Genomic DNA, 26,411 nt, shown 5'->3' with positions numbered 1-26,411 from the left:
CAAAATTCTATAATTGTTAATTGAAAACAATTGCCTTCTATATGTCTTTAAATTATTTTATTCCTTTACATTGCTCCCTCACAATTGACTGATCAATGTTTAACGAACAAAAGAAAATTTTAATACGACGTAAATACAATATTAAATTATGTAAGCTATTATGCAAACAGTACAAAATGCAAAATTCAGATCCTCAACACACAATTAACTAACTGTTAAAGAGTGCTAGCTAGTATATACAACAAGTCTGCTATTCTTAATGTCTAAACGCATCTGTAAAATTGGATTCCATGGATGTAAACAGTGGAAATCGGTCAACCAATCAAACTGCATAAAACCATTCCATTAAACTTAAGTGAATCAAAATGCTTGTGAGCACTGAAGGGTAAAAGATTGCTTTCGTTTTGCAATTTTGTGAATTTTTAAATAAAACATTGATTTGTATTTTTCTAAGCAAGTTAAAAATATGAGTTGGGGTTATCTTCCTTTGTTCATGATTGTATATTTGTAGTTGAACCTATTTTTATAACAGATTCATACACCATTCATTACTTGTGTAATTTTTAATAAATAAATGTTTTCTTGACACGTATGGTAATTAAAATACACAGCATATTGTAACTAAAATATTAAAGTATAACATATCATCAATAAATTGCATGACATTGATTGGATATGATCTAAATAATGATCACTTCACTGCACTATTTTGTTTGACCTACCAAAGGTAGTGATCAACCTTGGAAGATATAGATATCAAGTCAGTACCATAGGTTTTTGATTGCATTTCATCTTTACCCCAAAAAAAACATATCAAGTAATTTTTAACTCTTTAAAAATAAAAACAATATAATGAATGTTTTTTTTTTGTTAGCTAAACAGAACTTAGTTTTTTTTTAAACTAAACAAATTAACAAAATACAAAATTGATTTTCAATGCAATGACGAAGATTGTTACTATGTACAATGTTCCTAACTTTACAGGTCCGCTATTCTTGGAATGTGCAGTCTTTTCTTGATGATAAATGGTTTTCATGAATGACGACAGCGTTAATCGCTGAGCAATGATAAATGGTTTTCATGAATGAAGACAGCGGTAATCGCCGAGCAATGATAAATGGTTTTCATGAATGACAACAGCAGTAATCGCCGAGCAATGATAAATGGTTTTCATGAATGACGACAGCGGTAACCGATGAGAACACCTAACCGCTAACAGTCATTATTTAAAATGACTCAGTAAGAAGTTATAGTCATAGTTATTTGTATTTAAGCCAAGAGCATTGCCGATATTGATCAGTTTAGCTTTTGCCGTTTCCAAATTTTTGTCCATTACAGCAATGTTAGCAAAAGGTTCCTCATCATTTTCACTTCCACATTCGTCTAAGGAAGCCTCGATCTGGTTATACCGAACAATATTTCCTGAAACTAACGCATTTAAGAATTTCAAACTGTTTGGATTTTTTAATTGTTGTTTGTGTACGGATGACAGACACATCATTCCCATAAGAGTGCATTTTGGTTCCATATTCGTAATAACTGGTCTGATACCCAAAGAAACCATGAACGCATAGAGTAAAAGATCGTGCCCATAGCAAGTCTTGATCCAGTCACGCAGATAGAAACCACCCATTCTAGCATTTATCTCAATCAGTTTTGGTCCCGTTTTTGTCATTTTCATTTCAACGTTGAAAACACCAGTAACGAGTCCAATTTCAGTACAACACTGATAAGCAGAAGTGATAAGCTGTCCTTTTCTATCCAATGGTAGGCATGTTGGCAGTAAGGCTGCTGTTTCAGTGTAAGAGCCCTTCCTGGTTGGTCCATTATCCGAGACAAATGCAGCAATAAGCTGCCTCTGGAATATAATGATATCTATATCGTGTTCTGTGCCATCTATTCTCTCCATAAGCATAATATCATTGCCATGCCCGAGCCCAACACCAGGGTGATCTTCGTCGGACTGAAGAATTGATGATAACTGTTGCCATATATTAATACACTCAACACGGTCTGCAACCGGTTTTACGCCGACGCCACTTGACCCGTATTCCAATTTTAAAACTGCAGGTAACCTAATCTTCTCTAAAGCCTTGTCGACGTCAGATTCACTTTTTATAGAACAGCATATACTGGAATAAAGATGAGATCTCGGAAAGTGCGGAATATTGCCAGTTCTTGATCGTAACACGTTTTGTGTCCAGCTTTTCCTTTTCGCAACGTGTGCTGAACGTTTTCCTGGACCATTCAATTTTAACATGTCGCAAATCGTTGCTGCTAATGGACCACAGTCTTCCCAGAATGTAACGCACCCATCGACAACTATTCCTTCATCTTTGAGAATTTTAATGATGTCTGTAGCATGAGCCTCGTCTTGTTTATGGTCAAGAAAATCGTACTGAATAAATTTTGTACACCTCGATGCACCAAAGCTTGCACTATCTGGTTCAACAAGAACAACCTAGAAGAAAGACAAAAATCAAGAAATTATAATATATTGTCCAACTGGTAAATTATTATGCTACATGTAAGAGAACATGCCCGTACTACATCTAAATACCTATAGTTAAAATGGTATGGTGTATAATTAAAGCACTTTAAATTTATGTTTGAAATAACCGGAATTTCTTTCCCGGGTCGTCTGTTTATCTAGTTATAGATTATATGTTAAACGAAATTAATCCACTGCTTTCTAGTCATACAACAGGGACGGACCGATCCAGGGTCCGAGGGAAGGGTGCACAATTGTCCGTAATGGTAAAAATAACGGCAATCATGGCAAGACATACGGAGGCCACAAGTTGCTTTCATCTACAGTACGTTGTTTGATCTCTAATTGAGATATGTCTCATTGGCAACCATACCACATCTTTATACTTAAAGTTATATAGATATCTTTATCTATATGCAGACTCAAATGGTGGTTCTTGAAAACGTCTAAAATATCAAGAACGGAACCAGATATTTTTTCAAAAGCCCTTAAGGGATAAATACCCTTCCAACTTTTTTTATTTTTAAGTGATTGTGTTAATATTTTCGAATTATAAGGGGTTAAAAAAGCCTTGAACCCATCCTTTTTATCTCAAGCAAATAAAAATACAGCATGCCATCATAAAATGACTTACATTGATGCCAAATGATCGAAAGCTTTCCCATATAAACCTCTTGCTGAAGCCTCCAGCTCCGACTACAAGAACTAATTTGTCTTGCATGGCAAACAGCTGAGAACGTCTTATCATAGTCTCCACTAGTGGTTTCATTGCTTCTCCCTGTCTATGGGGGTTCAAGAATTCAAACAACTGACAATTGATGGTACAATCATGACTGTTCACTTCTATTCCAACTGCCTCCAACTGTCCATCTACCATTCCCAGAACGTAGTCTATACCTATCAAAATTAAAAACGAAACATTAAATATTAATATCGTGTACAGCTGTAATCATTCTATAGTAGTCTTTAGGTAAAACTGACTGAATGAAAATAACATTTTATAAATTTTGTGCATCCGAATGGCTTTCCTGTATCACCATGTTCACCGGGAACGAACAAATACAAACATTTGAATGCCCAGGATGTATAAATACGTAGCAACGTTAGGAGCTATATGACAGGTCAGCTTAATAAAAAAAAAGCCCAAGCAAGAAAAAGACATACCTATAAGTTCAGTTCGTGCTCCAACGCCTCCTTTGATATCTGTGGAAAGCCCACGTTCATATTCAATAATACGATCCATGATCTTTTCTGAACCTGTGGATACTTTATCGAATAAACGATTCATATCATCATCAGGCATATTCCACATTTTCATTGTTGTTTCAAAAGTTTGAGGAATGGTGTCGTCGCCATTGATTGGTTGATGATTCAGACCTATCCCACAAACCATCTGTGTTGTAAGTGGTGTATCATCTATTCTTCTGCATACAATGGTTCTCCATCTGAACGAGTAATCAGCTGAAAAACAAATATTTGTTTTCCCATAATTAATATAATAAGATGGGTTATTAATAAATTGCGATTCTTAACTTCAAAAAAAAAGTGTAATTTTAAAGTCATGTTCCTGTATTTTCTTTAAAGAAAATATTTGAATAAGCTAAAAATTTGTTTGTCCAGTTACCCAGATTACACAAAATATTTTCATGATATTATTGACTGGTTATATATATGTTTATCATAAATATTTTATAGACATTTTGTTTACATCAGAAATTATGCGTGAATGGTATTTTAACAATAACATTTCATCCCAATGTTTGATTGCTAATATTAAAACATTTTTTGTTAATATTTTTTTATAATGAATAAATAAATATTTTTTGCTTTCCATTTGTAAAGGGGCATAACTCTAGAACGGTAAAAGTGACGCCACCAAAATTCAAACTCGATCTGTATTTAGTGGTAATAAGCATTATGTATAAGTTTCATAAAGTTAGAGAACGGAAACCAACTTTGGGACGTACGTACGGATGGACGTACGGACGGACGTACGTACAGACGGACAAGGGTAAAAGTTAATGCCCCCTCCGCTACGGCGGGGTCATAAAAATCACATCTCTATACCTGAAAGTGAGGTTAATGTACAGATATATTTTTTTTTCTTAGACAAGTTCGTGCGTGGATGATAAATTAATGACAGGGAATTCAACCTCACCGTAATAAATATGATATTGAAGTGATACAAATCAGTATACTCTGGTTTGTTGTTATATTATTTATATTAATATTTGTATATTACAGTTACATGTATATATAATTTTCATCCATTTGTATATCATTCTATTCTACTATATTAATAACAGTGCACTGCAAGTGCATGGTGGACACTCTTCTGTGATAATTCGATTTTTCTAATAGATTGGATTTGAGTAGGCATTCATATTTTCCTGCCAAACTTTCAATCTCCCATGCAGAGTTATCGGTCCTTGAGAGAGAGCGAGGCCCGATAACTCTACATGGGAGATTGCAAACGTTCTTGAGATATTCTTCCGCATGCGTTAACACACATTTTCTGTACGTGTGCATAGATATTAAAGATTTTTTACTTATATACATTTCTAACGACAAACATTTTCATATTATTATTTTATGTTCTAAAAAAATATTTTTAGGAGTATCCATTGAAAAATGAATTTATAACAAGCGATAAGGAATGTTATTTTGCACTCGGTCATGTCCGCGTATTTATCATGTTTATAGATCGGTTACAATCCCAACACGAACGTTACGTAATGGAAATCTAGGCGACAGCAATACACCGGAATGCCCTCACGGTCATCCGATGTAAAAAATTATTTCTGTCTGTATTAAAACGTATATGTTATTACAATGTACATATGTACAGAAATAATTCCGTATACTATATAGGTAGTTCGAATACTTTTTATATACTTAATTCGAAATGTGTATTTACGTAGTTAAAATTTGTGTATAGAGGTATATTATTCAATTAGGTATTTTTGCGCCTTTTCGTACATACAGAAATCGTTTATGTATTTACAGAATTCAAAAAACGGATGTACAGAACTGTTTCCGTATGGATAGACTTACGATATATATACGAAATTATGACATAACAATATTTTGCATGCACAAATACAGACTATATAAACTTTTAATTATATAAACTTTTAATTACGTAATACATATATATATGCAGAATTCGAATTAAGTTATACAGGGATTTATTTATACAGATTCTCATCAAACTATTTTCAACAAATTAGGCGGGGTCGGAATATAATTTGCTATGAAAAATACACAATCTTCAATTTTCTTGACTTTACCAATGAATGGTAGACAAAGCAAGCGTTAGTCCAGTTTGTTTCGATCTGATGAGTTAAGCCCTTTTCAACTGATTTTTATTGTTTGTTCTTATGTTGTACTGTTACACCACTGTTCCGGGTTTTGGAGAGGGTTGGCGCCTTCAAACATATTTAACCCCGCCACATTCTGAATGTGTCTGTGCCAAATCAGGAGCCTGTAGTTCAGTGGTTGTCGTAGGTTCATGTCTGTCATATTTGTTTTTCGTAAATTATTTTGTTATAAATTAGGCCGTTAGTTTTCACAATTGATTTGTTTCATATTTTTCATGTCGGGACCTTTTATAGCCGACTATACGGTATGGGTTTTTCTCATTGTTGAAGGTTGTACGGTTGCCTATAATTGCTTACATCCACTTCATTTGAACTTTGGTGGATAGTTGTCTCGTTGGAAAGCATACCACATATCCTTATTTTTATATTACACAAGAACAAACAATAGACACTTGAAACTAGTTAAACCAACGCAAATATATTGACCTCCATTGGATTTTGTTTTGTTATGATTGTTTTTCACCAAAATAGTTTTTTTCTAGAGTGTATTTTGTTCCAATAAAAATACAAAGCAAAACAAGGTTTTAAATAGTTAGCAGAAGCAAACTTTTTTTTCAAATTATTTCAGGTTGAAAATAATATTTTTTTAGAAACAGTATTTATTCAACAGGTACACAGCGTTCAAATCAAACACTTTTTGGGGGGCTTGATTTATGAATCAAATATTTTTTTTTCAAATCAAACAATTAAGAAAAAACATGCCCACCTCACAAAGATAAATGGTCGGCGCCTTAAATTATGTACATTTGTGGGTTAATTGAAATCTACAACACAAAAAGGCCATAATTCATACCAATTACTCACAGTCAAAGCTGCATTATTTCCCATTTTCGGTATGCACAACATAGATTTCTCTCTTTAATATAAACGAGAGTTAAACTGAGTAATTACACATATTGAGAAAAAAAGATTAATTTGATTTTATTATAGTTATGACGAAATGCCCATTTTTTGGTTCGTCAATGACATTTGTACATTCTATAAATGAAAATTTGGCGTAGATTGATGTAGACTAAGCTATCTGCATGTCTCATATAAGTGAATAATATACACTGTAAGGATTGCCCCTTTTACTGAAAATTTGTTCTAAGCGGGGATCTACATGCAGGACGCCAATATCTCTTATGCAGTTTATCAAGTTTGGTTTTGTTTTTCTGGTACTCAAAACCATTGTAGATAAGAATTTGTCCACCTCGGCTTCCTCGAGTTACATATGCCATCCTTCACAGTCGGGATAACTGGAAGGAAATGCCACGAGACTAACGAATGTTGGACGATTATAATGATTTAAGCTGACTGGGTGATTTCGGTTAAGATGCTGTACAACGTACCATTGACTGCTTTTTTTTTTTTTTAGAAATTACATGTAGTCCACCAAAGACCATTTCTAAGATTTCCATCAATTGGTCATTTCCATAAAATTTGCATAATCAGGAGATCACTGCATAAAATCTATTTTTAGGAAAAAGAAAGGGGCTCTGGGTCTTTATAATAGATCTACAGTCCTGAAATTTCCAGAGGAAGTAGAAACTACATGCGAGTCTTGAATTTTGATTGAAACGTTCACAAAGATGGTGAAAGGCCGATAAAAAACTAGACAACACATCAAACCCTTATATGTTTATAACAAGGCCAACAATGGATTATTTTCTTTCCCTGTTAAACATGCAATTGTTCGCGTGTATCTTGTTGTCTTTCGGCAGCTCCCCAGCTCTCAGGTTTGGTTTCAATCATTTAAATTTGGGTTTGAAATGGAACTAGAAATATCGAGAACGGAGTAAATCTTAAACGTTTTTACCCCGTCCTGTCCCCTCTTTTTTTTCTGGGCCCTGGGTTTGTATATGTCTCGTGATTTTCCTCATTTTTGACTGACACTTCATTTGTCGCTATTTTCCGCGACAAAATTAAATGAAACTTAGTTGAGTCTATATCTATGGTTGAGTGATACAAGGGCTTGAAAGTATTACGACCAAAGAGTGCGGGTAGGGTTATCCAACTCTGATATATTTATTTATATTATCACTCCCTTGATACGAAAGAGGGGAAACCGAAGATCTAGTAAAAAGAAGAGACAAAAACAAAACCGGGGACTAGAACAGCACAGAATGACAATGGACACACAAACGCCGAAATATAAAGACAAATAAAATACCCGGCCCGTAAAACGAAAACGGGGGGGGGAGGGGGGGGGATAAGGACTCAGCAGTTGCAATGAATGTGTATCAATTCCAAGGCACTGAGACAAATATCCCGCATGAGAAGAATAATCGGAATCTAAGGACAACCACAAATATTATCGAGAACGTAGTTGGTCTTTTGGAGAAATTTTACCCATACACTTATAACAGATGCATTGCCGGCAAAATGAGCTGTCGGAATAATGGAATGTCGGAATAATGGGATGTCGGAATAATGAGCTGTCGGAATAATGGGATGTCGGAATAATGGGCTGTCGGAATAATGGGATGTCGAAGTAATGGGCTGTCGGAATAATGGGATGTCGGAAAAATGATTGTCGGACTAACGGGATGTCACCGATAATATCTAATGAGTATTTCAATAACGTCATAACAATATATGTTTCGATTTTATTTAGAAAATATTAGTCTAATAGATATTTGTAAGATGTATTGATAGAAATGTTTAGCAAATGTTTGTTATTGATATTTGAGTGAAGCATATGTTTGATATGAAAAAGAAATATTTAATAAACATTCTTACATAATATTTCTAATAGATATTTGTATGATGTATGACATAAATGTTTTCAAATGTTTGTTAATGATATTTGAGTGAAGCATATGTTTGATATGAAAAAGAAATATTGTTCAGATATCACATCAACATGAATGTCTCCTCGTTTTTAATGTACAGAAAAGTTTTAATAATTCTAACTTAGCTTTGATGAAAATTCCAATCAAGCTAAAAGAAATAGCATGATTATATCGAAAATGTTATCTAGACAATTATATCTTATTAACATCAGATATATAGATATTTCTAAAACAACTGTATACACACGGATCTATAAATATCTGCGTGAATTAAGAACATGAGTTAAGTTTAAAATGAAAATAAAATATTTAATTGGTATAGTCCCCGCACACATCCTTTAGAAAATGATAAACATACTCCGAAGCATTGTCGCATTCGTCAGAACTCGGCCGATTCCATACCTCCATAGAAGGATTCCGATTGGATCTTAAACTAGAGGGCGCTAAAGTTTTAAACGGAAGTGCCATATTCGCGCCTTGTTAAAAGAAAAAGAAATAGACCTAGAGTTGCAGCTGGAAACAAATCATTTATATACAGAATAACTATTTGATTGAATTGTTTTATCGTTTGTGGCTGTGCTTATAATTGGTAAGAAAAACATAAAGTGTCGTATAATAATGAACCCGAAGAGTATATTTCCTGTCGCATTCATGATCACCTGTCTCCCCCTTTTTATCGCCATGCTTAGTTAAATATACCAAGGATTTGTATACAAATCCTTGCTAACTTAATACGGAAAATGTAATTATTTTTTTAAATAACTATGGTCTGTCGTTTTAAAACTGTTTTTTTCTTTACGAAGTTTTTGAAACAAGAAATTTATATGGGAATTAGTTAAAAAGTCAAAGTTCAAAGTCATAAATAAGTGTTCCGTGTAAAATCGTTTTCGAAAATCTAATTTGTTCATAATTCTTTTATGTAATAAACTTATTTAAATAAATTCGGACCTTCTCTTATCTGATCACCAGCATGGCTAAAGGAATTATTCCCTGAGGTATTGTGAGGTGACACGTCCAGGTATTCAAGCGATTTCCTGTCGGGTTTAAAAACTCTTTTTTCACAATTACATAAAGCATGTTCATGCATCGCTTCACTTCTGAGGGTATTGATTAGTGTACACGGCCGATAACTTGTAACTTTCCATTTTAAACAGTGGCGGATCCAGAGGGGGGCGTAGAGGGCACTTTTTTTTTTTTTTTTGTAAAATGATTAATCAGACTAGACTTCGTGAACTTTGCCATTTCCCGTGTATTTACTTTTTATGCGACAATTCTTTACTTATAAAGATATTTTTCGCTCGTATTTACGGTAATATATTATTGATTATGTCAAAGTCATGTGATTCTCTACGGTGGAGTTGACCAGTTCGTCGAAAAAAACCGTCACTCAGTCATTTTGAAATTCAAATTACAGTAACACATTGCTTAGGCTGAGGATGACAAGCATGACGCCTTCAAAGCGACAAAGTATTGAGCAAGAACGTATTGACTTCTATTTCACAATTCCACCCAACAGAAAGTAATACTCTATTACACTCTCATGAAAAAAAAAGTTCCACAGCAATATTATTTACCTACGAAAACATGTTTAACCCCACACGCCCGAGCCCATTAATAACATTGCTGAATAGTGATCCCCAGTCAGTAAGCTCTAGATATACATTTAAAGTCTAAGGTACGGACCATTTGATCTGAAAGGGCAGTCTGAGATATTTAAGAGAAAAAATCTGACCCTGATTTTTGCCTTAAACAAAAATTCTGGCTATATCTGGATTGAAAACAATAATCTTGTCCACTTTTTTGCTATCAGTAGATAAAATATTTTCAACAGAATTATTTAGCATTAAATGAACATGATGAATAAAAAACGGGCGTAATTTTTTTTTTTTGGGGGGGGGGGGGGGGGGGGGGGGTTGCATGTGAATCCCATATCTGACCGGAATGTCTGTTTCGCCGAACTGATATACTGAATACTTTTTTCAAGGCCCGGCTGCAACCTGGCTGCTGGGTGCGGCCTAATGTCTCCATGTGTCGACCGTCATTCACAACTTCATTGTCATTTCGACTCATTCGTAGCCTTTGGTTGATTTGGAACCCCTCACTTCCCTTGTTGGGTGAATTTGAAACATTTCAACCAAACATTTGGATGAACATTGCTTGTTTGTCTTTCTTCGTGTCGGTCGTATTGTAAATTTCATTGAATAGCCGTATATCTTGTTTACAACAAGAAATCTGTGAGGTTATGCTAACTAACCATACAACAAACGAGAATTTTCCATTTCCATTTTTTACTGACAAATCACACATCAAATAAATTAATTAGTACATAGCTTTGGATCCATCCAATCATTTCATAATAGACAATTGATTGAGAGAATACGGCACCAAAAATGTCCAACCCCTACACTTTAACTACAAAATGCATTTTACACTTATTTTATGTTTTTTAGTCAAAAAAAGGTCCAAAAAATTGTTTAATACTACGCCCCCCCTTTCCAAAATCCTGAATCCGCCCCTGTTAAAACTATCAGGTGTAATATAAATCTTTGTCTTGCGTGTCCGATAGTGATATACTAGTCATTACTAAACTCATACGCTTGTTTATAAATAACATTTTTAGTGTAAAGAATGATATTTATGAAAATCTAAATAATTCCAAAAAAAGATTTGATAAAATAAAAATCTATTTACATATTTTTCCACGGGTAAATTGGGGAAAATGTAAGTATATACTCGTTGTCAATAATGATGGACATTTTGAAACATGAAAAACTATTGATTTAAAAAATACGCACTTGTCGATCATTGGTTTATACGCCTAGATAGAAAGTTACGGAACTATAGATAGTCGCAATTTAAAATTGTATATTGAATATAAGAAAGAACATCTAGAACAAATTTGATTTAAATACAGGTCGATATCTAACTTGCTTTGGTTCATCGAAGTTATGGACATAGTAAAATCACAGATTTATATTTCAATTAGATTGTTCTCGAACAGTTGAAGAAATTCGTCATCATCACAATTGTTGGGTATAATGTATATTAATGTGAACATGGTTCTAATAGAACCTTATGCCAATTTTCCTGTTCCGACATGCATGTAATATATATGCCACTGGACGTACACTAATGATCCCCAAAAGTTTATTTGAAGAAATAAAGAAACTTCACTCCGGATAGACTGATAGTAGTTGTATTAACGTCTGATCAGCTTGAGGGTTGATTAATTTATTACGTTAGCTTGTGGGGAATAAACCATTCCCACTATCGCACTTATGCATAAAATATTAAATAAGAGTAATATAAGAGAAAATATAAATACGAAAAGTCGCATATCTGGTAAAAAAAAAAAGTCTCACCAACTATAGGATTTCACGTACAATTGTCATTATGATTGAAATAACGGACAGTCATTAAAATACATGCATGTACGCTTTGATAAAAAGGGGTGCCGCAGTTGCATATTATTCATCATAAATCTATTTCAAGTTTATACTTTCCTGTTATTCTTATCAGTTAACGCAGAGACATGTAACTATTCATCTCTAGTTAACGACAATCAACTATATAAATATCTGAATCTGATGTGACTTACCGTTCATCTCTAGTGGTTCATCTCTTTCTTTTTTTATCTTCTTTTTTATTTTTATTTGGGCAGGAACATAAACATTGTTAGATATAATGTTCCCAGGTTTGAGGGGGGGGGGGGGGGGGGGGGGGGGATATGTAAATAAAGATCGCTTTGGACGGACCAAATTTATATAATTGCAATTGGTAATTATCTATTTCAAATATTCAAGGTTACCGATTCTAATTTAAAATAGTACAATTTTTAGTTCATACACTCGTGTTTAGAATGCCATTATTATTTATTCAATTAAATTAATTCAGTATTTCATTGTTACAATAATATTCAGCAGTCATAATTCATTTTAAACTGAGCTTACGGAAAATATAAAAATATACCACGGCTATCCAGTTATTGTGCCACCATATTACTCCCTCAAAATAATTATATTTCTTTTTTTATTTTCTGTCTCAAACTATCACTCCCGTTTATCATTCATACGAAATGATGTTCACACCTGGAACGGTGAACCGTGACGGCTAAAATTCACTGAGTGAAGATCAAAAGATTAGAATTACAGAATGCAAACCTTTATATACCTTGAATTTAACCACGCATTCAACAGGTAGTCACTAAGTGTCACAGTACAATACACATTGTATTTACACGGTACTAGCGGAAAATGTTTGCTAGACTGAAGTAAAAGGTGAGAATACAAACATGCATTTTTAATACACTATCAGTTAAATATGTTTGTTGAAAATATCCGTCGGAAAAAAAATTCATAAAAATATTCTATTGTATGATTTACTTTTATTACTATAATGACTATAATCATATCAGAAATCCTTAAAATATAAATCGTACATTTTATTTTTAAAAGTTGCACGGCTGATCACTTTACTTTCTTAATTATTAGTTGGTTAATAGCTACGCCAAAAGTCGTCGATGCGCTTTAAATCGCGTTATTAGATGGTTAACGAACAAGACTTAAATGAGATTAATTCCACTCCCGACATGCAAAAAGACTTAAACTACGTCACAGAAGTCAGGAAGTTCGAATAAATAAAATAAATAATTCCCAATTTTCTTCTTTATTAGTTTTCATATCCAGATAAAACTTGGTGAATATGTTTTTTATGGTATTATGAACATAATAAGATGATAAGTAAAAAATCGCGAATTTTCCCTTTAATCATAATTACCTAACTCTGGATTTGCTGCTTCTACAGGTTGATAAAATGTTTCTACCAGAACTGTATTTTCCAATTCCAATAAGGTCAATAAGTCAATCACAGCTTTACAAATTTCTTCCACATTTTTCACTTTATGGAACGTCACACATCTACTGCCGTGCCATATGGTGCCCGAGGGTTTTACCACGATCTGTTTATTATAGATAAAAATAACACTATAAATAGTATATTTGTGTACACTAAGTGTTAAAAAGAAGATTGTGATATGAAATTGGTAACATATGCGAATTAAAGTGTTGCTTTTTTTTTTAAGTTCCTTTGAGTATTATAAAACCTGTGTATCAAAAAACAAAACTGAATGTGGTTTCTCACCTTACAATTTCAGGCTTAATATTACAGTTGAACTTTTTTTTTATTTATTTCATGTTTATTTCTTCCTTTCTAACTTTGTTTAATCCCTTTTCTTATAGAATATACATTTAAAATAGGAAAATATTTTCCACCAGAGTAACCAACCCTTTTTGGTTGGGTTTGTGTTGAATTTATCATTTTTTTTTTAACTGTTGTTACTAGAATTTATAGTTTTTTTTTCCTATTTCTTTTCGTCAACGCGTAGTTTTATTGTCCTTTTATATCGTCTTATTTGTTTTAATTTTGTTTTTACTTTTTTAAATATATTTTGTGTAGTATACGCAGGGGTAACCCTTCATCTTAGTACAGAAAAATTCAGTCCCCCCTAATCGATCTCTGCTACTTGCCATTGTAGAGCAGCGGAAATATAAGACTGAAATTATTCGGGTTAAGAGAAAAGGTATCACTATATAAATGTGTATACCTTATCAAATGACTTGACTCTCTCCATATTCAGGAACTGTCTTACGTTTTTTTCAATGTAATTATCCATGCCATGTTTATTTTCGACGATCAGCACTTTCATATTTGCGTCCTTTGGAATGTTGTATTCATACGATGGTTTATAAGCAATAGCCAGGGTTTCTGGGTAGTTAACTCCCGCTTCCGCCATCCATATACGAGACAGAAGTTTATCGTCCACATATTTGCACAGCTCAACAGAACTTGACATTGGACAGTCCAAGTCCTGCTCAACATCCACACCGTCATTTCTTTGGCCATCGGTGATCGCCTTTGTGAAGAAATTTACAAAGTAGGAACACCGTCTAGGTTTCTCGAAGACATCGACATATGTCGTTCCTGATCGATAAAAAACAATTGCCTTCTTGACTAACAGCGAATGCAGACCTTCACCTTTATTAGATTTCTCCTTTACAAGCCATGTTGGCGACAACACGAGAAGCATATCGCCCGGACATTGGCGCCCACCTTCTAGCAGTATCGCCAGGCATTCCACAGGTGATGCCAGTACAACTATAGCGACTTCCGTATCACGCTTTCGTGTTCTCGGCTGCTTCGTTCTGTCCACAGTCTCGGGAAGGTTGTTTTCGAATAAGCTATACTGTAAAGCATTGTAGTAATCCTGAATGTTGACGTCATCTTTGTTCAGTGAGACAGACGCCTCTGGTGGTGTTAGATCTGTGTCCCACGCGTTATAGCTACCTGTTGTAGTTGTGTATTCTACCGCTGTGTGAGCTAATTCCTCCTGCTTCTTGATTATATGGTTCTGAAATATAAAAAAAAATATCTCTTTGAGCTGATTTTTTTATACCAAAATTCGGAAATATATTATAAGGAAGATCGTAGTATGTACACATGTATAATAAATTGGTTTATTTTAAATAATTACTTATATATCATACAGGTTATAGTTTGCGGTAAGGGTAAGAGTTCAATGGAAAGAATATAATTTCTTCGGAAAAAAGGTCTTTTATAATTTTTGTGTTTCCTTATGGAATTGCAGAAAAAATCAAAGCAACGACTGCATTAAATGTTTGTTGGCTGAGGGTGTGGTTATTTATACTAATTTTAGCAAAGGCAGTGACCAATCAAGCGCAACTGAATAACTCATGTTTATTAGCGAAAACATAGATACAAAGCTGATAATTTCGATTGTGGGCACGTAGAATATGCATGTTAAACATTGACTGTAGTGCATGTAAAAACGTAATTCACAGTACGTAAGATATAACGTTAACTGTAGTATTATATTTGATGCATAAATGCACATCAATATTTCCAGTCAGGTATGTTTCCGCCCTAAGTATACGGAAGACACTGTATTCATTGTTGAGGAAAACACAGTGACTCACGAAGTATTTAAAAACATTCTCTCAACGCATTTGTATACCAGTCAATCAAAACTTCCATATTATATTACAAAAAAGGGGGGGGGGGGATGTCCGGGAAAAACCTATATAAATTTAGTTTTATTCCTACATTGAACTAATGATGTGGTCTCTTACAATGTACCAGTAATATTTTACAAACTTCGGGTCAAGTATGTCAATAATGTCTGTGATGACAATTATATTGTTTTTTGTAATTTTTTTTTTTTTTTATTATTATATTATTATTTTTTTGTTTGGGGGGGGGGGGGGGGGGTGTAATACCAACAGGAAATAATGAGTTTGCATATACCAATTCAAGGGACTCGGCTATAGTTGTAAACTCGGTATAGGCACCGAACTTTCTTCGTTTGATGATCTTTGATAGGTAGAGTTTTTTTTTTCGGTACATCTTTTCATTTTATCAAAATTGTACTACATGTTCCGGTTCCGTTTATTGTCTAAAAATATTTCAAGGTACGCCAAGTACTACGATTTCCAAGTTAATTGAGAAATAAAGATATATCTGTTTTATACTTTAACTGTGCAGTCAAATTGCATTGACCGTAACTGGCTGCCGTTTCATAAAACAATCGCTAATAACGACTAACGTTAATATTAGCGTGCGACTAACGACTACATAACGATTACGTGCGTTTCACAAAGCATACGTAGACGAATCGTTAGATTTTTCGATCGTTAGACAATCGCTATTTATTTTTAGAACGGGAATCCCCGGATATCGCACTCTTTGTCGTTGGAGAAAAATATGCTAGTAAACGACTGAGAGTAAAAAAAGACTCCAAGTACAAGAAATCCCAATTTTAAATGTTTCCTCCAACGAGGTAGACTTAATAAAATTGTTTCCTATTTATTAAAGAATAATTCATGCAAGTCCTAGATTAGTTGGAAATTTTCACATGACACACGATTTTTTTGCGTAGCCAAATTGGCCTTCGTAGGCTACCCGCAACCGATTTTATAATAAACTGTCATATGATCGGGAACGAAACGTGAAAGATACACGAAAAATATCGGCTATTTCCTGACTTTGTGAATTCAGTGAAGATAATGGCAAATAATATTTTTTTAATTTGTATTATTAGTTATAAAAACCGAAATTAAATGTAAATGCACATTAAAAGAATAAAATTATACAGAATATGAATAAACATATGTAAAAAAAACTCGAGTGAAATATTATTTGTTATATTTGTTTCGCGATCATTACAAGTCACATTGTGTTCCTGTAATATAAATCTATACTACTCAAGGCAGAGACCGATTTCATTGTAATATAAATCTATACTACTCAAGGAAGAGACCGATTTCATTGAGCAGCAACTCCTCTGAAACCATACAAAGTCGGAAATATTTGTGATATGACGTATACATGTAGTGTTTTGTAGTACTTATTTTTCTTGGTCTTATACGCTTTCGTGTATGCTCAGTCGGCGTACTACCCACGAAAATTGATTTTTGTTTTGTTTCAACTCTTACCTATTTGTACTGCGATTTCGCGGGCATCTTCTAGTAATATAGAATGCTGTCAGGATCAGTAAACTATGTTTTTATCAAAATTTAATACTTAACTGAACAGTACGTCAATTAGTCTTCGGTGAAAATTTTAGGATGGTCTATCTGCCAACCTCGCGATGCAGCGATTAACTTCCGGGATCAATCGTACGGCGGTTATACCCCGTGGGCATGATAGAACTATTTACATATGTAACAATAAAATGTATTTAATATGGCCATATATTCTTGCAATCACGTATTTGCTAATTTGTAACAACAATTTGTAAAGAATTCAAACATAATTTAAGGTGACTCGAATGTTGCTGATACTGGAATTTTGACTCGAACTCGAAGTTTAACTTGGAAAGTAACTCGAAATATAACTTGAAGATCATCTCGAACTTGAACTCGAACTATTATTGATTGTAATTAAGCCACATGCAATTTACCACCTCGCAACTCTTAGAATGTGTGTTCCAGATATAATACACGCAAAGAATTTTGAATACCACAAAAGGAACTGATAGGATTCAGGTTTATTCATGTTTGATAAAACATGAGGTGTGCATGTTCAGGTTAGAACCTACATTATGAGATATCAATCTTGACCCCGAAATTTACTAGGCCGTCATATATGGACCTACCAATCTTTACTAATACCCCCACATGCTGCATACTAATAGGAGAAACAGCAAATACCAACTTTCTTCTTTGGTTTCAACTTACTGAGAATCGAATCCACGGCGATTCAAATATGAGTAAATATTTTATTTATTTCATGGCAGTGCTTAGGTTTCGAGATATAAGCAAAAAACCGCCCCCCCCCCCCTTTTTATGTTTAATTTTTGGCAATGGTGGCAATTCTTTTATGTATGAAATCCCCGGATAGAATGTATAAACTAGACACAACTATAAAGAACATCCAGTTAAAGTTGGATGTATTTGGAACAGTAATTTCAGAGGAGAAGAATTTTAAAATAATTTACGTCCGTCCGTCAAGTGATGACATAGGCTAACATGGCCCTATTTTAGACTGTATGTGAAATGTTAAAGCTGCAAAAAAACAAGTACTAAATATCTTTTCGATCTAGACTATTTTTGACATATCAATTTTCAGAATAATTTGATGATTACTGAGTGATATTAAAGTCTGGGGACACGTGAGTTTTATAAGTTATAATTGGTGTAAGACTAGTTTCAGTAACTGTCAATCGGTACTTTATCTTTTTGATCGTTGGTTTTTTATGCCTTGTTGAGTTGAACCATTTTCAATATATCTTTATAATTCATTCTTATGTTGTACTGTTTTGTAACTTTTTTTTCATGCATACTCTAGCCCAAATCATGACTCTGCACCCAATCGACATTACATATCCAAGTGATAATACAGTCGAAAGTTGTTTACCGACAAGTGACCGTACAGTGAAAAATAAATAGTGACATGTGTTTTTAAAGATTTAGAACTATTTGTGAGTGTAAACATATTGAAGTTAAATTTGAGGAAAAACTATATATTAATTCTTTTTAAACACCTTAAAAATTTTGAAAACAATTCTATTATTAAAAGTCAAAACTTCAGCTGAACGAACACAACTATTTCCATAATTTGGGTCGGAGCTCTTAGTTTTATTTCAATTTTCCCCCTGTTTTTTTGCTTTAAGAATGGGTTCGGCACCCCTCAATGTTTGAATATTAATGACAGATACAAAAGTTTTCTCATATACATTACAAGTAAGCCCCAGAGATAATACTGAAAAAAAAAACACGTATCCGAAAATTATTTCGAATGTCGGAGCCCCGCTTGACAGTCTCCCGAATGACCACAATATCAAAAAAAAAAACATACAGTTGCGTTCCCACATTGTGTTTATTAAATAGAGAACATTATACATTTATTTCCCGTGCCGGAGGGAAATATGAAGATTTGTTCACCCAAGAATATTCATATTTCACGAGGGCTCTGCCCGAGGGAAATATGATTTTTCGAGGGTGAGCAAATCTTCATATCTCCCGAGGCAAAGGGAAATGAATGTTTTATTCCACCGCCTATGCTTTGTTTACTATCAATACATTAAATATTATTTTGCATACATTTTTTTTCTTATCCGCTTGTTTTTGTAAGTCAAACTAAACACGAGATACCCATTGATAAATAGTAAGGATCCAAATTTAATTATAAGTCTTTTTGTTTTATCGTCTGAAATAAATTTGAACATGATAATGATTTTTGCCATCGCTATTTCAAGAAGAATAAGAAGTTCAAAACGTTATGTACATTAACCGCGCGTAACGTCGCACGAAGTAATCCCGAGATTTCAGAGGGGAATATGATCCTCAGAATGGAATATGAAGATTTGTTCAATGACACGTGGGATAGTCTCAACCAATCAAATATTGATTAAACTATCAATATGTTTAAACAGTGGAATAAAAACATTTATAGCTCTTTTTTAAAATTTTTAATACCTTTTTAATCACATCGATGGCTTTAATGAGGGTAGCGATGCACTTTACTTCAGGCGCCTAATGGTCATTTTCGGCTTACGTCGCGTTAGCGACTAAATGGTTAAAGTTTTATCGTGATTCGTCAAAATATCCTTATCGTACGGTGGCAGAATGCTGCCATGTAAGAAAAAAAAGCTGTTCCCTTAAGATACTTTGTCGTTCCCTCAAGATGCTATGCCGTTCCCACAAGAAAGTTTTATCGTTCTCTCAAGATATTATGTCGTTACCACAAGATAGTTATCTCGTTCCCTTAAGACGCTATGTCGTTCCCTCAATATGCTATGCCGTTCCCACAAGAAAGTGTTATCGTTCTCTCAAGATATTATGTCGTTACCACAAGATAGTTATCTCGTTCCCTTAAGATGTTATGTCGTTCCCTCAAGATGCTATGCCGTTCCTATAAGAAAGTTTTATTGTTCTCTCAAGATATTATATCGTTTCCACAAGATAGCTATCTCGTTCCCTCAAGATGTTTTGTCGTTTACATGAGATATATATCTCGTTCCCTCATGATGATATGTCGTTCCCTCAAGATATTATGTCGTTCCTTCAAGATATTATGTCGTTCTCACAAGATAGTTATCTCGTTCCCTCAAGATGCTATATGCCGTGTCCACAAGATAGTTATCTCGTTCTCTCAAGATAATACGTCGTTCCCACAAGATAGTTATCTCTTTCTTTCATAGCCGCATATTGCCACCGTATTCTCGAGATTCACAGATCTCAAATAATTATTTGTTACCGTTATTTTTGGAGAAAAATAAATTGTCAAAAGCAGTCGATTTTTTTTTATCGTCATTAAGAAAATGGTCATGCATCGAAAGTTACAGTTAATGTCATTTGACAACATTTTTTTTACCGTTATTCGTAATGAAGGTATCCCCATTACGACCCTCTTTTACATGGCTTTCTCCGGCTGAATAATGTTTTCACAATTTTTTAGTTCCATTTTCACAATGAAGCGAGAGAAAATTCACTAATTAAAAAGATGTACAAATGTATACTATATCATTTGAGCTTTACTTGGCTGTTGATGGAGACCTTACATTTCAGCAAAATAGATATAAGAAGATGTGGTATGAGTGCCAATGAGACAACTCTCTTGTAGATATGTATACATTTTTGAGTCTCTACAATCTTATGTCAGAATTACACAATGATTTAAAACATGCAATTAAAATGATCAATTCTTAATTTCTCTCATTCCAATCTAGACCAGTCTTACCATTTTACATGTACATATTTCCACCCTTTTTGTCAAGCCTGGGAAATTTATTTATAAAGCGGGACATACCGATAATAGATTACGTCGTCGGCGTCGGGGTCAACATTTCGGTACAGTCTGTGGACCCTCTGTGGTTAAAGTTTGTTTGAGACATCAATAACTTTGTCAACCCTTCGTATAATTTCATGAAATTGGACAGAAGGTTGTTAATGACCAAAAGACAGTATCCATCTAAGAATTTTTTTTTTAATTCTGTAGTTTACTGATAAATGGACTAATTTCTTAGTTAACATTACACTTTTACGCTGACAGCAGCATAAAACCGCGAGACAAAGGGTTCCGAATTTTTTGATAACATGTATTCCTTTTCGGTTATTATCGTCATTATAAAATATTTTTTCTTTCTTCATATTTATAACCATTTTGCTACTTTTGCAGATAAGATATATTTAAACTAAATGGCTTTCTTTAAATTATTCGTATCGTTCCTTTCTCATTGTTTTAAAACTTTAAGGCACTAGTATTAAGGTTCTTTGGCTATCGTTGTACTACCATTTCATTTTCATAGTAATAATAACATTTGCAAAAGCTATTTTCTATTTTATATAACTATTGAAACCATTTTAAGGGAAGTTAGTACCGTTCTGTATTGTTGCACACCCGAAATTTGATTGTTCAAGTTCCAATTTTATGTATATTTTTCGTCTGTTGTGTAGGTAAGGAACAAATATATCCGTGTACATCACAGGCACTTTTTTTCTGTCATTTGGAAGGTCAACTACTGTGGATTAATTTATTTTCGTGGCTATCAATGTTCGTGGATTAAGGAAAAAATGCATTTATTGATATTTATTTCGTGGTTTTGCCAATTTATGCATACAAAGCCTAAAGAAAAAAAAATAATTCGTTGACTTAAATTATTGGTCCACCTGTACCCACAAAAGCCATGAAAATTGGTATCCAACAAATAATGTTGAATCTTGCATAGTATCAAAATATCTGACATTGTCACAAGTTTTTTTTTTTTTTTAAATATACCCTCATACCCTTCCCATATCTTTTTGAAAGAGTGCTGCTTTTTTTTGCTAACAGCTACAGATTTAGATAGTTTCAAATGCCCTCGTGGAATAAAAATTAAAAACAAAATAATATTATTATTTCAACCGGAGTTATTATAATTGGACAAACAAGCACTCCCTGCCAAAACGCGGACGTGACAGAAGACACCTTTTAGTAGCGTATACAGTAAACATTTGGTATAAAATTTAATTTGTCCATGTTTTTGTTCATATATCACCAACAAATGGTTTGGTCGAGATATTTCTGATAAAACAGTTGAAATAACTTGTTATACATATAAATTGTAAGTACATAGCACGCAAATTCTCTTTTAATTTACCCGAAAGTCTGTGTGAAAGGAGGTTTTGAGAAATTTATCAAAGTCGTCCTTTCAAGGCGTGGTAAAAGTGTATCTGAAAACTGAAATATGCCCTATCTACCAAGACGGTAGCGAGATATGATATATGTGTCATTTAAATTGTCCATGATTTCAATCCATCCCTGAAAACCCTGTGTCGTCTAAAGATTCGGCGTCGGCTGTGCCTCAAAGTATGCAAGGCGACGGCCATCTTTTATGTAAAGATCGCTTTGCGACAGGTTTAACCACACGTTAATAACGTTCGCGATTCACACGCAATGTACGACCATCGCAAAGTACGATTGTTTTATGAAACGGAATTTTAGCGTTACGTTTGGTTAACGTTTAAACGTACGCTAACGATTGTTTTATGAAACGGCAGCCTGACCGGTTGTCACTTGTTTATTGCGTTGGCCATGCATTTTCCAGTGCATTCGTAGAATTTTGACTTGTCAGCTTCGAAATCAAAATGGTTTATTTTAAACAAAAATATTTCATTTTAAACGGTTACAAGAGTTACTGTATAAAAGTATAAGGAGAAAAACTTTTTTCTCTCTTGAAATATAAATTTTATTTCCACTCGGCTCGGAACCGGAAAGAAACGCCCAACAAATCCTTGCATTATATCCGTTTTTGGAAAGTTTGCTATAGCTTGCTATTATAGCAATATACTTTCCTAAGACATCGGCCTCAAACCGGAAGCTGGACAGACTATCGCATGCGTTCTACTCCTAGATAATGTTTTACTAGTGTTTGAATACTAATTCTAGGAAGATGCTTTTGAAATTTTGAGTTACTTATATTTTGATTAGCTTACAGCTTGAATTAAAATGTACTGAATGTTCATCGATAATTCAAATGAATTCAACTTCATTTTGAAAATGGCTATCACAAAAACTACTTCGCGGATCTGCGCTGCGCGGAAATTTAAATCAATACACATCTACACGAGACAGCAGTTTCTACGTTATGCTTTTATCCCGACGGGAATACAATAATCCCGATTTCAGGGGTTTCCTCCCGTCCTCCGGTTGAAGAGAAAATACATTCCGTGTTTAAAATATTTCAAGACGTAAAAGCCCGAGTGTATCGAAAGTAACCTGGTATCTCATCTCGGCCCATAACAGACTCGGACTATAATAAACTCGGCCTATTACATAATCGGACTATAATAAAATTCGTATATACTATGTTATTAAGTCTCCCAAACAAAGTTTGGAGACTTAATTTTTTTGCTCAGATCTTATTATTTTTCTTCTTGGGGTCTATTTATGGGTATTTTGAGGGGCCTACAGAAGGGAGGGATTTACTAAAGAACCCTATGGGATTTTATATTTTTTTAAATTTTCAAATAGCTATAACTTGAGAACAGTAAGTGATAGACACACGCGGTCTTCAGTCATGATCACAGGACAATAAAACAAATCAAATAAAATATAGGTTGAGTCCCTGGGGTCATCCCATCCCCCTTCAATTTGAGAATGGACTTTTACCTTGTAAACAGTCGAGATCCCCACACCTAAACCATATATATTCATGTATGGGATAATAAAACAAATCAAATGAAATATAGTGGGAGTCCCTCTGGGTCATCCCAACCCCCTCCTGTTTGAGAACTTGTAAACGGTCGGGATCCCCACCTTAGACCATATATAATCTTGTATGGGACAATAAAACAAATCAAATGAAAAATAGTGGGAGTCCCTCTGGGTCACCCACACCCCCTCCTGTTTGAGAACTTGTAAACGGTCGAGATCCCCACCTTGGAACCATATATATTCTTGAATTGGACAATAAAACAAATCAAATGAAATATAGGGGGAGTCCCTGGGGGTCACCCCAACCCCCTCCTGTTTGAGAACTTGTAAACGGTCGAGATCCCCACCCCTAAACCATATATATTCTTGTATGGGACAATAAAACAAATCAAATGAAATATAGGGGGAGTCCCTGGGGGTCACCCCACCCCATCCTGTTTGAGAACTTGTAAACGGTCGAGATCCCCATCCCTAAACCATATATATTCTTGTATGGGACAATATAACAAATCAAATGAAATATAGGGGGAAGTTAACGGGGGTCACCCCCACCCCCTTCTTTTTGAAAACTTGTAAACGGTCGGGATCCCCACCTCAAAACCATATATATTCTTGTACGGGACAATAAAACAAATCAAAGGAAATATAGGGGGAGTCCCTGGAGGTCACCCCCACCCCCTCCTGTTTGAGGACTTGTAAACGGTCGAGATCCCCAACCAAAAACCATATATATTCTTGTACGGGACAATAAAACAAATGAAATGAAATAAAGAGTCCCCTGAGAATCACCCCCCCCCCCTTTTTGAGAACTTGTAAACGGTCATGATCCCCACCCCAAAACCATATATATTCTTGTACGGGATAATAAAACAAATCAAATGAAATATAGCGGGAGTCCCTGGGGGTCATCCCACCCCCTCCTGTTTGAGAACTTGTAAACGGTCGAGATCCCCACCTTGAAACCATATATATTCTTGTATGGGGCAATTTAACAAATCAAATGAAATATAGGGGGGAGTCCCTGGGGGTCACCCCCACCCCTAAACCATATATATTCTTGTATGGGACAATAAAACAAATCAAATGAAATATAGGGGAGTCCCTGGGGGTCACCCCCACCCCATCCTGTTTGAGAACTTGTAAACGGTCGAGATCCCCACTATTCTCGTACGGGATAATAAAACAAATCAAATGAAATAAAGAGTCCCCTGAGAATCACCCTCCCTCCCCCTTTGAGAACTTGTAAACGGTCGAAATCCCCACCCTAAACCATATATATTCCTGTTCATGATTTCAAGAAGATTTGAATGACATACAGGGTTAATCCCTAGGCGTCACTTATGCATATCACTTTACTAGACCAATACAATTTGTACTGGACTTTGCCCAATGTCAGGCGACCATGGGAATGACTAATTATGAGAGCTTTGTTTGGGAGATTTCGTAACAGCATCATGTTACAATTATTTCTTGTTTTAAGTAAAAAAAATTTAGAAGTCGGAAAAAAACATTAAACACACATTCTACTAATCGTAGTCCGAGTTTGTTCAATATATAACAATTCAAACAAGAAAACTAACTGCTTAATTAGTAATAATACAATTTACTACAAACAAATATGAAGGACCTTAATCAATAAAAAATACTTTAACCTATTTGAAGTGATACACATCTACAACCTATTTGAAATAATACACATCTACAACCTATTTGAAATAAGACACATCTACCGTTGCAAACTTTCCACAGGTGCTATCCAGCACTTTGATTTAGCCTCTGTACACATAATATTTATATTTCGAGACCATGAAATACTTATTCTACATGTATTACACCGAATGTCATGAATGCAATAAACTGATAAAGATGGTCAATTTAATGTTTCATTCCAATTTTTTTCTATAGTATTCTTTCGTCGTCAGGATGTTAGCAAACCGGTCGCATTTTAAAAAAAAACCGTAATTATTATTAAATTGTCATTTATAATACAATAAATGCTTACCTTTACCGGTAAGCTATTATCCTTTAAGTTAAGATTGCTAAAAGAAATACTCTCTTCTGTAGACAACGACATCGTCAAATAAATTCAAGGAGAATAGATTTTTGTTTAAATACGATACACGATAAATACAGCATTGATCGCGAACCGGTTCTGTCCGCTTTAGTTGTGTTGATTCGAGCTAATACTGGCGATCCGTCAGCTGTTTTCTTCGTGGTTAGTTGTTAACCAAAACTGGAATTTATAAACATTTTTAACCTTTATTTTAGAAATTTTGTATTGGTTTACAAAAATTACTGAATAAATATATGGAATATTTTCGCATTGTTAGTAATCAGAGTTAGTAATGATTGTTTACAAAAATATTTTAACTATAAGTACAAATTGATATGTTATTATTTTACATATATGGTTAATTTGATCAGTATTAATTTCCGTATCCTAAAGTGTTTATATTATGTTTCTTTTTGTCATTTTGTCATTTCATTCTAAAGAAACAACCTTTTAACTTAAAAAGGAGTATAAAAGGACACATTTTTTTCTACAACAATCAAACC

The 26,411-nt window shown here is 34.2% G+C and overlaps 1 protein-coding gene across 1 annotated transcript; it reads right to left on the bottom strand.

The window, feature by feature from the left end:
• On the bottom strand, positions 1-25,955 carry LOC127717987 (carnosine synthase 1-like). The gene is made up of 6 exons (XM_052223862.1): positions 25,858-25,955; positions 14,248-15,051; positions 13,422-13,602; positions 3,656-3,952; positions 3,126-3,388; positions 1-2,461 (listed from the first exon to the last, which is right to left on the bottom strand). Exons 1-6 carry the CDS (start codon positions 25,927-25,929, stop codon positions 1,223-1,225), a joined length of 2,856 nt encoding a protein of 951 aa, XP_052079822.1. The 5' UTR covers positions 25,930-25,955; the 3' UTR covers positions 1-1,222.
• Positions 25,956-26,411: the final 456 nt, after the last annotated feature.

The sequence above is a fragment of the Mytilus californianus genome, unplaced genomic scaffold, assembly GCF_021869535.1.
Source record: "Mytilus californianus isolate M0D057914Y unplaced genomic scaffold, xbMytCali1.0.p SCAF_10, whole genome shotgun sequence".
Taxonomy (NCBI): Eukaryota; Metazoa; Mollusca; class Bivalvia; order Mytilida; family Mytilidae; genus Mytilus; species Mytilus californianus.
The sequence above is the reverse complement of the archived record's forward strand: the minus strand, read 5'-3'. Positions and strand labels throughout refer to the sequence as shown.